The sequence below is a fragment of the Stegodyphus dumicola genome, chromosome 12 (genome assembly GCF_044657685.1).
Source record: "Stegodyphus dumicola isolate Sdum_Otavi_A_Nest chromosome 12, ASM4465768v1".
Taxonomy (NCBI): domain Eukaryota; kingdom Metazoa; phylum Arthropoda; class Arachnida; order Araneae; family Eresidae; genus Stegodyphus; species Stegodyphus dumicola.
Window position 1 is genome coordinate 97,560,578 of NC_140779.1, and position 18,109 is coordinate 97,578,686.

General features: G+C 29.3%; 1 protein-coding gene across 2 annotated transcripts in view; it reads left to right on the forward strand.

Annotated features, from left to right (window-relative positions):
- The window catches only part of LOC118196394 (sprouty-related, EVH1 domain-containing protein 2-like), a 283,744-nt gene extending 266,736 nt beyond the window's left edge, over positions 1-17,008 (forward strand). For both annotated transcript variants that reach the window (XM_035367842.2, XM_035367841.2), the window contains exons 4-5: positions 1,641-1,702; positions 5,000-17,008. In XM_035367842.2, the coding sequence (XP_035223733.1) occupies positions 1,641-1,702; positions 5,000-5,932 (995 nt within the window). In that variant the 3' untranslated portion in view covers positions 5,933-17,008. The remainder of the gene's footprint in view (positions 1-1,640; positions 1,703-4,999) is intronic.
- Positions 17,009-18,109: the final 1,101 nt, after the last annotated feature.

Sequence of the window (18,109 nt, forward strand, 5' to 3'; positions counted from 1 at the left end):
GGTGATAATACTGACCTGTTTTATCTGAAAACTTGGAAACTTTTCATATTTATTTTTAATTTACATTATTTAGTGGTAAGTTAAGTATATTACAATTATTTGAAATAAATATCATTCTGAAAATTTAATAATTAGCAGTGAATATGTTTGAACTACAAACCAACAGAAATTTCTTATAGGAACTTTAGAATTCAGATAGAAAACAAATATAAATTTGGTTTTTTCCCCTTTGCATTATTATTGTTATTATTCTTTATGTATGTTTTGATAAATATTTAATAAGTGAAATTCAAAATTTAGCTGCCTTTTTTTTTTTAATGTTATTGCATTTTGTTAAAAAAAAAATCTGATTCCTCAACTGCTTTTTATATCATGCATTTAAGCCACATGCAGTTTGAGCCCACTGCCGTTTACTAGTTTTCATAGTTTTAAAATGTTCAAAAAAGGATAAAAAAAAACTTAGCTGATAAGAATAGTTTAAAAAATTTAGCACCTTCTAGAGCAGGAATATTCTGCAAAATATAAAGCCAGATCCATCAGTGACCAGGCAGTAAAAGCCACTGAACACTGGTAGTTCAGGACAGGGTTGAGCTCCGGTGAACAGGCTGGCTGCATGGACATTTTCGTAGTTTTTCCCATGTGTAATGTTGATACCAGTCAGTTTACCTTGAAAAGACCTCCAGGGGAATGTCTCCCTTTCTGTGTAGTGCCAAATGGCAGAGCATGTAATAAATAAATATATGTATGTGTACATAAAGCTCGTAATAAATGAAAAACATTTTTTGGCTCACAAAAGCAAGGTTATCTAGATTCCAGTTTTGCTAAAATTATTAATCCATCCATTCATAAAATTTGAAAGTGACTTCTTTTGTGTGTGGTTGAGTTTGATCCAAGCTGTTGCATGACTTAATGCCTTAACCCCTTAACTTGACCTCTTTTCATTTTTATTTGACAATTTCTATATGTTATTTTGACCTTATTTGCTGTTCTTCAGTAAAAAAAAAAAAGTTCATTCATTTTTAACTCTTACTAAAAATTTTCACCAAAACTGAAAAAGATATCAGTTACAAATAGTATGATAAATGCTTTTTTAACCTGATTCAGAACTATTAATAGAAATAGCTACTGTTTATTATTTGTTGCCTAAATTCATTCTTAAAATCCTAGAGCAAAATTTGTAGATAACTTTATGGAGAATTCGTACCTTGTAAGTACTTAAGCACTGACTAGCTAAGTTCTCCACATTGAGAACGATATTTAAAGTTGTACTGTAGTTTTACAGAATTACATTCCTATCACACAGACATGGCACTGTTTTTATAACGTTACGTATCTTCAGTTTAGAAAATCTAGCATAAAGTACACGCAGTTTTACAGAATTACATTCCTATCACACAGACATGGCACTGTTTTTATAACGTTACACATCTTCAGTTTAGAAAATCTAGCATAAAGTACACATGGCTTCCTTCTTTCGCTTTTAAAACATCATTTAAAATTGTGGTAAAATAAATCTCTTTTGCCTTTTCAGTTTGTTAAATATGTTTTATTTTAATATATTCATGTATTCAGAACATATTATTCAGCATTAATGCAAGTTGATACAAGAACTTTCTTTAAATATGTAATTTATTCTTCAGGTATTGGATATGGACATAATACTCATATTAGTGATGATCTGGGAGATGATGATGTTTTCATGGTCAGTTAAGTAGCTCTTTGTATAATTTTGTATAACTTTTTGCTGTATCTTTAAAATCATTGATGTTAAAAAAACAAATAGGGATGAATTTTGTAGTTAATGTCCCCATGCAGTTAAAATCAAATGTAGCAAAAACTGTATTTTACTTATTCTGCAAGTAAGTTTTCATTATACTTTGCTAAAAAGTAAGAAATAAAAATTTTATAATTGTTTGGTTGTTCTTATCACAATTAAATGTTTGCTTCACCAGTTTAAAAAAATTCCACTTTCTCCACGAGATAAAACATCAGCAGGGTTTCCTTTCTCACTGCAGTGAAACCACCATTCAGCATCCATAAGTGACTGAATCTCAGAAATCCTGTTTGACACAAAGGGCTTCCATTTCTGGCCCCTTTGTCCAGTAGATAGTTATTTGGCTACCAGTTGAAAGAAATGTTTGATTGCAAAATTCATGAAACAACTTGTCAAATACTTAGACAATTTGGCGGCTACTAAAGCAGCCATCAACTCCAAACGAGGAAAAGTTGGAAATATGAAAAAAAATTGGCATTTCATTTCAGAAAAAATCTGATTTTGTGTCAAAATACTTATAGTAGAACAATGCTATATATAAATCTAATACATATCATAAGTCGCACTTTCGAGACATGAAAAACACAAATTGAATTTCATCAATCGACCCACTAGAACAGGAAATGTAGAACTGTTGCCCCCCTTTTTTTGCGCTGTGTACATTTCTATAAAAATTTTTATAATCAAACTTAGCATGTTTAAAATGTGAAGGCAATGTATTTATTTTCTCTAGCATCAATAAACTTGATACTTCACAACATTTAGTTTCTTGTTTTATGAAGTCCAACAAATTTGATGCATTGATCTCTTTGGGTTTCCTTCCCCTTTTGATTAAATTCCAGAACAAACTTTTCTGGAATAGTAATGTATTAACAACACAAGTATTAATGGCTGACCAAATGAACCTTCTGTAACACTTTGAGCTTCCAAATTCTGAACTGCAATTTTGATTTCATTATATAACCTAAGTGCCATCCAGACAGTGTAGTGGTTTGGGAAGCCGACTGCGATACCAAAGGGCCGAGGTTGGAATCCTGGAGAAGGCATGGTTCTATTTGTTTTTCCCTCATAGAAGACAAAGATGGCCCACCTATTAGGTGCCTCCATGATAAAGAGACTACCGCTTCTGGCCTTAGTACTGGCCAACGTCTGTGGACAATTTGGGCCCACCATTGGAGAGGGAATATAAACTACATAAAACTTTAATTTTATTTAAATTCTTTACTGGTTCTAGAATTAACAACTTGCTCAAGAATATTTCATTGGTTGACCCACGTGCAGAACTGCTGTCACTCCTTGTTCACCATCTAGAGCTTATTTAAAATATGAAATTAAGTGAATTAAACATTATTTTAAATTATAATTTTTCAAAAACATTTCTACTGGGGACAGGTATTCCCCCATCTATTGCGACCTGGTAAACAATACAGGCACCACAAAACATCTTCTCATTGCAAGTAACATTTATACCAAATGCAGAAGTCTTTGAAATAATTAATGTAATAAATATCTCTTCGTTCATTCTTTTTCAGATTTAAATTCATTAATTTTAACATTTGACAAATTTTAATTTAAGAAAAAAATTTCTCAAATTAATCATGGTTTTATGGGAAAATTCTGCTTTTAACCCTTTCCGACACGCTACCTTTTAAAGTTGGAATTTCAATAAAAAAGAAAAGGTATGCAGTCTAATTAGGCCTAGAGAGTACGCAAGGAAAATTTTGTAAAGATAGCACTTATCTTTTTAATTCTGTGGGTGTGCCTGAAGTGGGCACACTGATTGAATAGAGCTTCGAAAAGAGTGCTGAAGCGAGCATTGCTGGGAAGCATGCAAAAGAGTAAGAGATTTTGCCTACGATTAAAAAACACTAGTTTCTGAATATCATAGCAGATTTAGAGTTACCCAGGGTGTGCCAGGGGAAGACCTGCTGCTCTACACCCCCCCCCTAAAAAGCTCTTTTTTGGTTATATGATGATTACATGCGTATGAATGGGGAAAAAAAGTAACTTGGGTATATAATATTTACATTTCATATTTACATTGTAGTCTTTTTTTTTTTTTCCCATGGTGCTATTTTTCATAGAAAGTGACACCACCTTTGAAAAAGCACAACCCAATATTGCATGTTTTGCACATGTACCGGGTTCCGTATCAGATTCACTAACTGAAAGCAATTTGTGTAGCACTTTCAGTTCTTCAGAAATGATCAACCCTCTCCGATCTGATTGGAAAATAATTAAAAATCTGAAAAAATAAACTCATAGTATATTTACAATTAGAAATTATAAACTATAAAATAAAATTAAATAAATGTCTACAACTCAAAACTATTAAACGTAGCGTTAGCGAAACTTTGAACAAAAGCGAAAGAGAAAAAGAGAACTGCTCTAGTGAAAAACCAAATAGCTAACTGATAAAATAACCCTTGACCTTCAGAAAATCACCCCAACAATTTTTTAGTTGATAACCAAATGTTCCCTCAGAAAAAAAAAAAAAAAAAAAAAGAGAGAGAGAGAGAGAGAAGAAGAAAGAGAAAAACAGGAAATGAAACACAGATGTGGACCCACCTTTCTGTTGTCAATGGACTGACTGGTGAGATGCAGAGAAACAAAGAATACAGTCTCGATGAGCCCGCTGTGGGAACACCTGAGATTCGCTGTTCGATTTCATGCAAGATTTCAAGGTAAAAATTTAAAACTAATATAGAATAAGGAGATTAGCATACAGCCAAAAAATAACATAGGAATTTCTTTTCAAACATTCTTTTTACAACCTAAAAAAAATCTGGAATATTTCTCTGAAAAATGAGGGTCTAAAAAAACTAAACATGGCTAAAATATATGGTCTGTTTTGTGTTGAGCTGCCATCTACTATAAATAAAGAAGGTTCAAAGTAACCTATAAATCATTTTTCAATCAATTTTTCTGTGCGTATAAATCCTTTTTCAATTTTGCGGGCACACCTTGCTGCAAAGGGTTAATGTATTTTAATAAATGATGCAAGGTCCTAAGGATATTTTTTAAAAAAAGGATTTTTATGAGGGGGGAGGGAAAGTATGGTATGTGTATGAAACTAGCATCAATATATTGTTGAATCTTTTTTAATTATATGTTGGAATATGAAATAAGAAAAAATTCTGTTTCTTTTATATTCATGATTATGTACCTTCATTCAAATTGTCATTTTTTTTTTTTTTTTTTTTTTTTTTTTTTTAATGCTTCTAGACATTAGAACTGCCTGTGGAATCCCGATCATCCTCAGGATCCAGCAGTGAAAGTGCAAATGGCATAAGTGCATGCAGGCCTACTTCTGCCACGTCCAGCATCCCGGGTGATACATTTTCAGTCACTTCATCACCTTATACTCATCCGCATTCTAATCAGCATCATCTTCATCGCATACATTTCATGAAACCTTCACGCACGATGCCGGGTGTCAGCAGCAATGGCAGTGGCACCAGCGGCCTTACTTCATCAGTAAGTGCAGGAGCTGGAGATTTACAAAAAGTTCAAGCTGAAGATATCTGGATAAAAGATAGGACACGTATTAAAGATAACTCTCATTCTAATGAGCATGAAAAAATTGAACTTGCAACTTTAGGAGAACCTTACTCTTATGTACAGTTTTCCAGGGATAGACAAAGTCGTGCTGAGCATGATTATTGCTATCCCTCTATAGAAACACTTAAATCTGGAAAGCAGGACTATACTGGTAGCATAAAGAAACAAGTCTCAACTGTAAGCAGTGAGCCTCCTCTTCTTCCAAGCAAGAAAAAGAGTAGTCAGAAAGAAACCCGTCGTCAGTCCCCTCCAGGTCGATTGCAATGTCGTCATTGTCTTGATACGTATGTTGAGGAAGAGAATACTCCTGGCAGCTGTGAGTATGGACCAGATAGGACGTTGTCCTTCATTGACCATGCAACTTGCTTTTCCTGCACCCAATGCATGCTTTATCATTGCATGTCAGATGCAGAAGGAGATTTCCACCACCACCCATGTTCATGCGATACTTCCGATGATCACTGCCGCAGGCGCTGGACAGGTCTTGCCTTGCTCTCTATATTTGTTCCCTGCCTCTGGTGCTACCTGCCTCTTCGTGCCTGTCATCGCTGTGGAGTCAGTTGTGGTTACTGTGGAGGTAAACACGAACCTGTGTAGGTTTTTTATTAAACATGCGTACATGTTGTAAAATAAGTAAATCCTACATGGGTACTCACTGCCTGAATTTAAATTTAAAATGATGAGATTTATAATCTCTCTGCCAAAGATGCACAGTAACTGTTATATTATCTGTCAGTGGCCATTACTCAAATGGCCCCAATTCACTTATGAGCAATCCATCATTTGTAATATAGTTTTGTTAACTTCTCAGAAATATCTTTTTAAGGTATGTTTACATGCACATAATTAATAGTGTATATCACGTGACTCTAAAAGAAGTATTTGGCTGACAGAAAAATAAATTTTCATAGTGACAAATATTGTGTATATAAAATTTTTAAAGGGAGTTTTTCTCTTTGTAAAGCAAAAGTATTATTCTGCTTTAGTAAATTCTAATAGAAGATTTTTCATGTCAGAATCAGGTATAGAAATGTTTACAGAATTTCTATTCCTATTAATTCCGAGCATTTTATATGAATATCACCTATATTTTTAATATGACGTATTCATCTTAAAATGCAAGTATTTATCAAATACATAGTCATAAAATAATTACTAAGTTATTAAGAAAGTTAATAATTATATCCTTTCTTCCTAACTGGGAAGGGAAGCTATAACATATGTATACAAATTTTTTATTTAAAGTATATTTTCAAATTTAATAATGATAAAAAAGTGTGGAAAATTTATATGTATTTCTCTTGTGTATTCTTTAAAATATTGTCAGGTGTCAATATTTTAAAATATATATATAATATGTAATAGAATCGGTTATTTGATTAACCCCGTGAGTGGCATGACTGTTTTTATCCTGTCATGACATTTTATTTGTTGCTTGGTATATATATATATATATTAGATTATAATTTAAATAATTTTATTTTCTTACTTTCTTTATTGATGTAAAAATCATCTTACTGAATGGAAATTTATAAGAACAAAATAAAGAATTAATTATATAAATTCAGCTAATACAAGCTGTTTATATACAGTTCTTCATAAATATATCCAAAAAGCTTTTGTACTTACAGAGTTAGAGAAAAGTGCATTAGGAGTATTTGCTTGTGTAAATGGATGACTTTGTAAGGAAAACTGCCATGTATTTATATTATACATGGGAATGGGAATGTCATGCAGTCAGCTCTCAGAACCTAAGCAAACTACTATATTTCACATCATCAACACAGTTCTGCCTGTGAGCCTATGGGAATGCCTAATACGAAATATAACATTTTTAAAGTGTTATATTCCATAACTCATAACATATGAGAATACTATGCATTCATAATGCTTCAACTGAATGTAAAACTTAAACATATTAATTACATTTATGTAAATCTTCTTAATATTCATGAGCATTTCTGAAAAGCATTTTTTTTTTTTTTTTTTTTTTTTTTTTTTTTCCAGAAAGATTTTAGGATGTTTGTCAAAATTGTTTGGATGTGTTTAAGACATAACAGAATCTGAATTTTCAGTAATTTTAATAATTGGAAATTTTTACCATTATTTAAATTTTCATCACATGATGTTTTTAATTATAATTCAAATTTATTCATAGAAAATGCTAAGAATATTTACGTAAGATAAATAAAAACTTTATTAAACCCTGTTTAATAAATTCAGTGCAGAAAGCTCATCAAGCCAGAAATCATGTGGATGGAATTGATTTCACATAAAAATCATTCATTGTTTTTTATTGTTTTAAAATATTGCCTTACATAATTTAAAAACAATTAGCTACTAATATAAATATTTTGTTAAGAATTAATAACTAATTAACTACTTTCTTGGCAATAAATAAAATAGGAAAAATCAAACACATCTCCCTTCCAAAATAAAATTTGCTGAAAACAACTTGAAAAAGGAGCTTTTTAATAATATTCTTAACCTTATATATGCAAAATAGTCATGCAGCTAATAGACTAAATAAGCATATCACTGTTTAATATTTTGTGTTTCCTGAGAGAAAAAGGATTAAGTTAGAATCTTGTAGCTCAGTGTAATATTAGCAATCAATCCTTAAACTCTGTACTGGATGTATGACAGGCCACAGTATTTCCTTTGGCAGTTGCATAAACTAAATGATTTGCTGTTTCACAGATAGATCAGTATTATGTGCATGTAAACAAAGCTTTATAAATCCATTAAATTGTTTTTCTATCATCTGTTTAGTGTTTGATTTGAGTATATTGATATGTTTCTACAACATAACTAATTGGATAAAGCTTTGTAAGTTTTCTCATGTGTTGGACTCCTCCTTGTATAAAAGCAAGATGTTGTAGCAGTCAAAGATTTCCTGGTGATTTTTATAATAGAATTTTAATTGCAGCCTTTTAAAAATTATCATCCTGCATTTTAGCAGTATTTATATTTTCATTGTGATGAATGTGTAATTAATTATTGTCTTATAAGTCTTTGTTACATATGTCAGTTTTCTGATATGAAGACAGTTAAATCCAATTTGATTGTTGCAAACCTTATCATAATATATTTTTTCCTTCCCCCTGTAGGGATTAGGTTCATAGTTAACAATTAATCCCTCTTTTATCTGCTAAAATTCTGTGTAAATATGTATGCTATAATAAATTTGATGATATGGTAGTTCTGAATAATTACCAGAGATTATAATTATCAAAAATTTGATAATTTTTATAAAAATTCATCAAAATCATTGATCATTTTAAAGAACTTCCATCATTTGTTGGTAAATGTGATAATTAATATAGTCACAAAGAGTGGAAAGTGATATCATTTTCATCAGTGGCTTAAGTATGTCAATTTTCTAACTAGAAATGTAGTCATATTCATGATTTCCATGAATTATTTTTATTTTCTTCTCATTTTGAATGGAAAAACAAATTATTCCACAATTAATATGGACCAATGTTAGAAGTTCCTAATTTTAATCGGTTAGGAACTGGACAAGATTAATTGAATGAGTTTAAAAAAATAAAAAATTTTTACAAGTTGCATTATTTAAAATAATTGAAATTTTGCACGTGATTGCCACATTTACTCACATATTTTTCTCCATTTTCCTGCTAATTTTACTGCTTGAAAACCAGGAGGTGAAAAATAAGTGGTGTGCAATGTTTGAAACAGCACATCATAAAAATACACATAATGACACACTAATATTATTAGCATGTTATGTATTTCAAAGCACTTAACGATTTTAATAATATTCATTTTACTGACAGAAAATAATTTCCTATTTGGGCATACATTTTACATTGTTACCTTAAATAAAAAGTTCATAAATCATATGTTGGAAAAATTAGGAGAAGAAATATTCAGGTAAATATTGTATACTTTTTATGTAATTTATAGAAATTTGCAGTATTTATGTTCTAAACATGTAACAGGTGTATTCTGAATTTTACTTAAAAGACTAAACTAGAAAAAAGTTCAGAGTTTCTATTGATATTCTCAGAATAATTTGATGTAAAGATCAGATTTTTTGGTTTATGAAGATGTTGATTTGACTATTATGATATATTTAAGTTGTTTACCTTTCTTCATTTGATATCCAATGCTTAATAATGTAAATTTCAAACAGAAATTAAGCAAGTTATAATAATTATTTTTCTATAAAACATGTGGAGAGGTGGAAAAACTAAGTTATTTTTCTTAAAATTACACTTTTTAATACAGCCCCAAAATTGTATTATGCAAAGAAAAAGAATGTATGCAAAGAAAATTTTAAAATGTTTGGTCATTAACTATGAAATGGCAGTAATGATGACATGTGGATAACTAGCAATTGGAATGAATAAAAGAATCAGTTATATATGTGTATATATAAACATATATTAACAAACACATTGATTTTATTATAAATGTAAATATATGTATGAATCTGATTTTTTTTTCATTGTGCCAAAGGAAGTGTTTACAATGTTATAAGTAATAGTTCCATGAATAGGAGATTCATTAAATTAATAGCAAGGTATGATGAGTGTATTTTAATTAGGTTATGGATAAGTTATTTATTCAAAGCAGAACACTCAAGAGCTATCTCTGTTAGAGAAAACCGCTTTTGTGGAAGATTTTCTAAAGAAAGCTGGCATGTATTCGCATTGTACGTTAGGAAAATCAGAAAACCTTTATGCAGGCAGGTTTCGATTGTTACAAACCTAAGCCAGAATGAACTGCCAGTATTCTGTGGTCTTACCTACCAGCACACGCTCAAATACAATTTAAAAATCTGTTTAAGTATTTTCCTAAAAATATCATAATAACCATACTGTATGACCTCACATTTTTCGTACGAAAACAAATTCTTGTACATATTGAATGTGTTATTTTGTAATCCATGTGTTTCTAAACCATATTATATTAATTCCACATTGTTTTGATTAAATTCATTTCTGGATGAGGTTTTAGAAGAGATATTTGTACTGAAATGAACTTGCAACAATGAAGCAACAAAAATAAATGCATCTGATTACCACTACATTTCATTTTGCTGTTGAATGTCAATTTAAAAAAAAGAAAGAAAATTTGTGGCTTATTATTAGTATATTATCTAATAAATATTAAAGAAATGTGGTAATGAAAATTGTATTTAGCTTTTTGTTTTGGTAATTATATGGAATCTCTGGATATTATTATAATAACTAAGATAATCAGATTTCTTATAACATATATAAATGTATTATTGAAATTGTTCAAAAATCAATTTAGACCAGTTTTCCAGGGAGAGGGCCATTTGCTCAATTATGAGGAATATCTATTTCACAGATCTTACTAACTAAATTGTGCCTTAATAATGTGGCAAAAGATTATTTCAAAGAAAGGTATCTTTCGATTTGAATATATATATGATCTGATTACTGAAAAGAGCTATTATATCATATGTTAAGAATGTTTATTATTGTAAGTTGAGCGATAATTGTTTGTGATATATGGCTATATAAAATTTAAATTGTACAGTCCTGTTCCAGTGTAATTAAAATTATATGTAAAAATTAGAGTTGATATCTGAATGAAAGCTTTTTAATATTTGTGTATGTTTATATTATTTTAACCCTGGGCAGCTTGAAATATAATCAAAAAGAATAGTGAAGAATCTTGTTTTTGAATACTTAATACTGTATTTAAGTTAGTCCTAATGAAAATCCGAAAGATAGATTTGAAGCAGTGAATCTATTTCATATGTTTTTGAACCTGAATGTTTTACTTTTCAGTTGTATGCTTCAATTCATGCTATTGAAAATATAAGATATGTAAATGAAGTAGCTATGCTTGTTGCATATAATTATTTTGTAAAAACAGAACATTAGATTTGTGCATGAATTCTGTAATTATGCTATTAAACATATTTTTTAATGTAAATGTTTTATACAATTTGTAGATAAAGTTAGTATTCAGTAAAAAAAAGTTTGTTATACAATTTGTAGATAAAGTTAGTGTTCAGTAAAAAAAAGTTTGTTATACAATTTGTAGATAAAGTTAGTATTCAGTAAAAAAAAAGTTTCTTTTCTAATATCATTTACAAAAGTTAGTCATCATAAATTTGTTAGGCAAAAATAATTTATATTTATCATTTTATATCTAAATGTGTAATGAGAATAGACAGTTAAGATTCAAATTCTGAGTCCTTATTGAACATAATACTGAAAATCAAATTATGTTAAATAGAATTTGGTGGTATATTTTTAATGACATAATTACACTTATTTAGTGTTTATATAATTATGATTGCTTACCATTGAAGTATTTCAATAACTGATATGCATATTTTTCTCTGTCAGCAGTTTTGTACAAGTTATTAAATTTTTCTTCATGAAAATATTTAAGTAATTTCCTATTAATTTTTATCATTATGATATTTATTTCTATGTCTAGATTTCTGGGAATTATCTAATTCTGCTTATAATATTGCTGCCTTTTTATTATCAATGTTAACAAATTTCACGTCAAGCAAATTATATCAAAAACACGACATTGCATTTTCTTATACCGGGGGGGGGGAATGTCACAGAGAGCAAAATAGGGTTAGAATGCTTAAATTATGAAATCAAATTTGATGACCAGGATAAAAAATGTATGGAATTTGACTCAAATGTTGAATGATTAAAATTAACTGCATAGGCTAAACATAAGAATGAATGTTTGTTATTAGCAATACTAATAATATAGTAGGCATCAAAAAAATAAAGGCATTCCTGTCATATCAGTATGAGTTTTTTAGGTTATATTACAGAAACAAGAAAGAGATATTTCCTTGCAGTGAGACGTAATATCATGATTAGAATCGTCAAGCAAGTGCCTTAGCTTGAAGACAGAAACGTGTAAAGGGTGAAATTATGAGAAACATTAGGTATTTGGTAGGTTGTAAAGCAAGTGAGAGTGATAGGCAAGGTTGAATTCCCAACAGAGATTTTAGTAAGTATGAAGCATGGGCTGTAAAAGCTGCTTTAGGAATGCCATTCATTAGCATTATTTCACAAATTTTCTATAAGGTTAGATTTCTGAGGTTGTGATGTAGTAGTATTCTTGAAATAGATTATGTGCAACTGAGAATATGTATTCTTTTGCTTTCATTAAATTTCTTTATGTTGATATGAATATCTTTTTTTGCAAGTAGTTTGATTCTTAGTCTATTATTTACCATGGCATATGAATATAAAAAAAAAATAAAAAAAAAAAAAAAGTTAAAAGGAAAAATTGAAATAACCAATGCTATAGAATAAGCAAAGCCAATTTACTAAAACTTTAGAGTGGTTAGATTAAATTATTTGACTGTGGCAAAGCAAACAAGGGTACCTATGTGAAGGGATGCCACTGTGGCTGACTTTCTAAAAAAACTGGGTCATAATCACGTAAAACATGGGGAAAACCATGAAGACCAGCCTTGTGCTTTTTAATTGCAACGATCCAGATAGGTGAATTACTCATAAGCAAATACAAAATCAAAGTTTAAATATGATTGTCTTTAACTGGTTTTATCCCCCCCCCCCAATTAAAAAAATATTCTTCATGTGGAATTTATTTCAATAAAAAGGAGATAATTTATCTGATTATCAGAAAAGACAAAGCAAATTGTTGACTGGAAAAATTCTTAGTTAGATATAATGCGTGATTTAAATCTGTTTGTGGTGAAGATTAATTTGTGGATCCTCAGTTGGTAACAGAATGAATAAAAAAACTTGAAACTTTTTATGCAAATTTTCATCTCAGAGATAATTACAATCTAGTTGGAATCAGTCTGTTTTTAAGAGTACTATAGTAAACAAGCATTGTGTTTAAAAATGAAAAGTGCATTGGCAGTGAGGCTTCAGAAGAAAAATGCTTAATGATCTTTTACTGCAGTGTGACTGATGGTTTTCAAAACATTTTCATTGTAGTGAAAGCAGAAAAACTAGATCTATTAATATAAGTTTTAACAAACCTGGTCAATAATAGGAAGCTTATAAGTTAGCATGAATAATGTATGAAATTATAATGAAATACTGAGTTGAATTGTATTAAAATTACATAAGAATAAATAAAAGATCTTGCTTTTGAATAATGCTGCATCCTGACTGTGCTTTATTATTATTAAAATTATGGAAGGTTTGTGAGGGCTAAGATGAAAAATATCTTTCTGAAGGTCTTTTTAAGAGAAATTGTTTCATAATTCATATTGCATATGGAGAAGCCATGAAAACTCCTATGGAGCCAGTAAATCCAGGTGAAAAGTTAATGAATAATCATCATAGTTAATACATCATAGTTAATGAAGAATCGGGTTGAACTTCCAACATTCTGTGATGTTTGCCACTGGGACACTGATGGGCATAGGCTTTGTTGAAAAGCAATCCCACCAGATATTGCATTATTGTATCAGTCTTTAAATCAAGGAATAATTCAAGTTATGTACAAAAGACTGCTGTTGTGCAATATTTTATTAAAAATTTCATTTTGTGCAGGCAACTATGAATCAACAAAATCTGTGCCCATTTTAAATACAGTTTGTTGGATGTGAGAAATTGCTTAAAACTTTGGGTCAAGCTATATATAAAAAAAGTTCCAGAGTGTGGAATTTTTCTTTCAAATTATCTATCTGAGATCAATGATGATGGTAATAAGATAATCAATCAAGTAAAGAAGCTATCTCTTTTTTTTTATTGAAAACTTTAAATAGAAAAATTAATTTTGAAGAATACATCATAGTTAATGAAGAATCCAGTTTGAAAATGAGAGATCCTATGAAAAAAAATAAGAAAATGTTGAAGAAAACATAGAAATTAAGAAAGTAAAAAATAAATAAATTTATATAAAAGAAATGCCTTGAAATGCGAAGCACTTAAAAAGTTTTTGAATTCTAGTCAATCTAGTGGACTTTCTTCAATCAATAAGCTAAAAGTTCTTTTGAAAAGACTGTAGCGGCAAAAATGAACAATTCTGATGGACCATTTTCAAAAATTCATTTAACAATCTGTTCTTGTCTTGTTACATTTCCTTCATTAACACCAAAAAAATAAAATTTTTTCATTGGATGTGTATATTTTTTACTTATTTATTCCTTTTCAAATTTATTCACTCCTATGTAATTACGTATATAATTATTTTTACGTACGCTTATGGTGCTGAATTCTTCTTTAGTTTTAAATCTCCTACTCATAAGTAAAGTTTGTTATCAGATATCACATTTAAGCAAAATTTCCCTGTAACAGACAAAAAGTCTCAATCAGTAAGTGTCCATTGATGGGTAATTCGTCTGTATATGTTTTTTAGTCTTCAAAAGAAATTTGTATTATTTCTTTGTAAAATTCTTTTTTATGCCAAGAAATAATATCAATAGCTTTGTTTTACTAACTTGTGCAAAATCCTTATTTGCAGGGAAAAATAGAAACCACTTTTTAAAGTAAAAAAATTGATATTGCACACATTTTTCCATTTTATAATGTGTGCTATTAAATGTAAATTTGTTATTTTTTAAATTTTGTTTAATTTAATTGATAATTAAAAAGTTTATCTTCTTGAAAGTTAATAATGGCAGTAAAAAAAATGTTTGTAATATATTATTGTTAAATATAGCTAGCTCATTGTTCAATGAAGATTCAAAGAAAGTTACTGTTTGGTTCATGCTGGTTCAGCCAGTAGATATACGAATATTTTATTTAAAAAAAAAAAAAAAACTATACAAACATTCTACTGTGACCTTTGTTAAGTCATGCATACTTACCTGACAGAGATAATCTCCAGGTATTCATCTTAGTATTATAAAACATTATTTTTCTTTGGAGCAAAGATATTAATTACATATATTTTTATTGTATATGAAAGGTTAATGTTTAATACTGAAATGGATTTCATATTATTTGAATGCACTTAATTTGAGTGCCTAATATCTAGTAAATCTTTTTTTTTTTTTTTTTTTTTCTGAAAATTAATTTTTAGTCTCAGTTGCAAAAGAATAATAGAAATATAAAAGTAAAATATAAAATTTTAAAAAAATATATTGCATTCCTGTTCTCCCTCAAACCTATATACATTATATTGACTGCTAACTTTTTCTAGAGTAGTTTCAAAAAAATGAAATACATAAGTATAGACTGTCAGTCTTTGTTTATTGATCTATGTTTCAGATTTTTTTGGCATAATAATATTTTATTTAATCCTGTACTTGAGTGTAACTTTTGCATTACATACAAAATTCATATTTCATATCTGATATAATGTAAATATCTAGGAACCAAGACACTAATGTTAGATATTTAATGAGATGAAATTCATTTTGTTCTTTTTGTATTGAGAGATTAATGAAGAAAGGTTTACATCAGAGGTATATACTTCTGTAATAATTTTCTGTGGTGTTTTGAAGGCTTGTTAACTGTTATGGTGTGAGTGTACACAATGTACTCTTAAGTTCAGTAAGGTATAAATCAGACTGCTTAGCTATGTAATTATAATGCTATAAATAGACAGAGGCAGACTTAGGGTGTAGTGCAATTTGTAATCATAGGTACCTCACATTCAAAATGGCTCCTAAATCATTTTTTGGTTTATAACAAGTAAACATATCCTGTAGCATAAGTTCAGGAGTCTTCAAAAGATGTACTACTTACCACATAAGTCTGCTTTTTTATTATTATTATTTATTTATTTATAAGGCTAGTTTTAAATTTCTGTCAAAAAATGCAGTTTTTTTATTATTTTATTATTATTGGATCTAAACAATGTGCTAATATTAATGGTTTTTTAGTATTACTTTTAAAGGTAAAAATAATTTAACCAACTGTAAAATACTTTTGTAATCTAATTTTCCTTGCTTATCTTTAAATCAGAATTGTTATAGAAAGAACCTAAGCTAAATTATGATAAGATTTTTTTTTTTTTTTTTATATATATATATATATATAAACTTTAAAGACATTTTGACTGATGTGAATGCTAACAGACTGCCTTAATCTATTATCTACAACAATTGCATTATTTAATTAACTATTTATTTACTGCAGATACTGAAATATGATTTTTCTTAATTATATTATAACAATTATTTGAATTTGTAGAATGCTGGATTGAAACAAATCAAAGAGAAAGGTGAATTTTTATGTAGCCTGGTAATTATTTTAAGAGCTGCTCAGGGAATGCTTTAATCTCTTTATATTCAGAATTAAGCTTTAACTAAATATATCATGCTTAAAACATTTGGTCACTGACTGAAATTAAGTAATTGCTGTTTGGTATTCAAAATTTGACATTTCTCTAACATATTGCTGAAAATGTCTTTAAAAAGACCAATATGAAACTGAGCTTTGAAAGTTCATATTTTATGGAGAAGTTATTCTAAACCAATCTGTATTCTTGCCAATTAAATCATAGCTTTTCGCTAAGAATTTTTTAAGGCAGCTATTGTTATGTCATAAATTCAATCAGCTTTTTCAGAGCAAAACTCATCCTTGCTTGTAAATATTAAATATTGTGTCTATAATGTGTGTGTGATACCTGCTGTTGAATATTGTCTCATCATGAAAAGAAAAAAAAAAAAAGTTGTATTGTTTTCAGTCAAACTTGAGATTTTATGGAACAGTTTTTGACATTGTTCATCAATAAATTATTGATGGGTTTATAACTGTTTTTAAGCTTGTTTTGTATTTCTCTTATTGATCTGTCAGTTCAGTGATATGCTATCAGAAATATGCAGTAAACAATGAGTAGTATTACATCAATTTGCACGTATGTAAATATCAAATAAATTACATTGTATTGCTGTTATGTAGGCAATTTGGTTCATTCAGTTATGACAAAGAATATGAGGGTTATCTAATTAAAAGGATATAAAAGAACATCTGAGAGAAAAAAGGATATATTTATATTATTTAGGATAAATTATTATAATGATATATGTATATTCACTCAGCCTGTCCCATTGCTGGAAATAGCATGCAAAAAAATTGCCAGTGTTTAGCAGACTTAGCTTTGTGATTTTAAGGGAATCTCCCCCCCCCCAAAAAAAAGTGTGTGTATAGCATGTATTTTCCTTTTTACAAGTAATTCTTCATATAGTAATACTAATACATTTTCTTTTTTTAATTTCGTTTTGTTCTGTACAACACACTACTTAAAACAGTTAATGCTTTTAATATTTTCCATTTAGAAATATTATATCTCGGGTGTTTTATCTGAATCTGTAGCCTGTAGCATAAGTCATTTAGAAATGGGTCAGACTGAAGCAAATGTAGTGGGAACCATTGAAGTAGCATTTCAAAAGCATAATTTTAAAACTAGTGATGTAGAGTTCCTCACTTCGGAATTCTAAGTTAATGTTGGAAGTGAAGAATCTAAGAACTGATAAGCGAATAATCGCTTGAGTTCGGTGACAAGAAACAACAAGATAGAATAGTAACTACCCCTTTATTATTCCAATAAGATTTAACAAAACTCCGCCTAGGAGTGTACAAGCAAAGCCCGCACTTGGACTTGAACTTAAAAGATTAAGAATTAAACTAAAACTAAGATTAACTAAGGAAGTATAGCCGAAGCTATCAAGGTTCAAATCGAGTTGGCCCCTTAACTTATTTGACTACGAAGCTTAGCAAGGGCCTGAGTAGGGCCGAGCGTAATAACAGCTTTGAGAGAGAGAGTGGCCAAAAAGACAGACACACGTAAATCAGAAACTCTGATTCTCTCTGACTCAGTAAGTAACTTCGTGGTTTAAATACCGCTCTTTCTCATTAA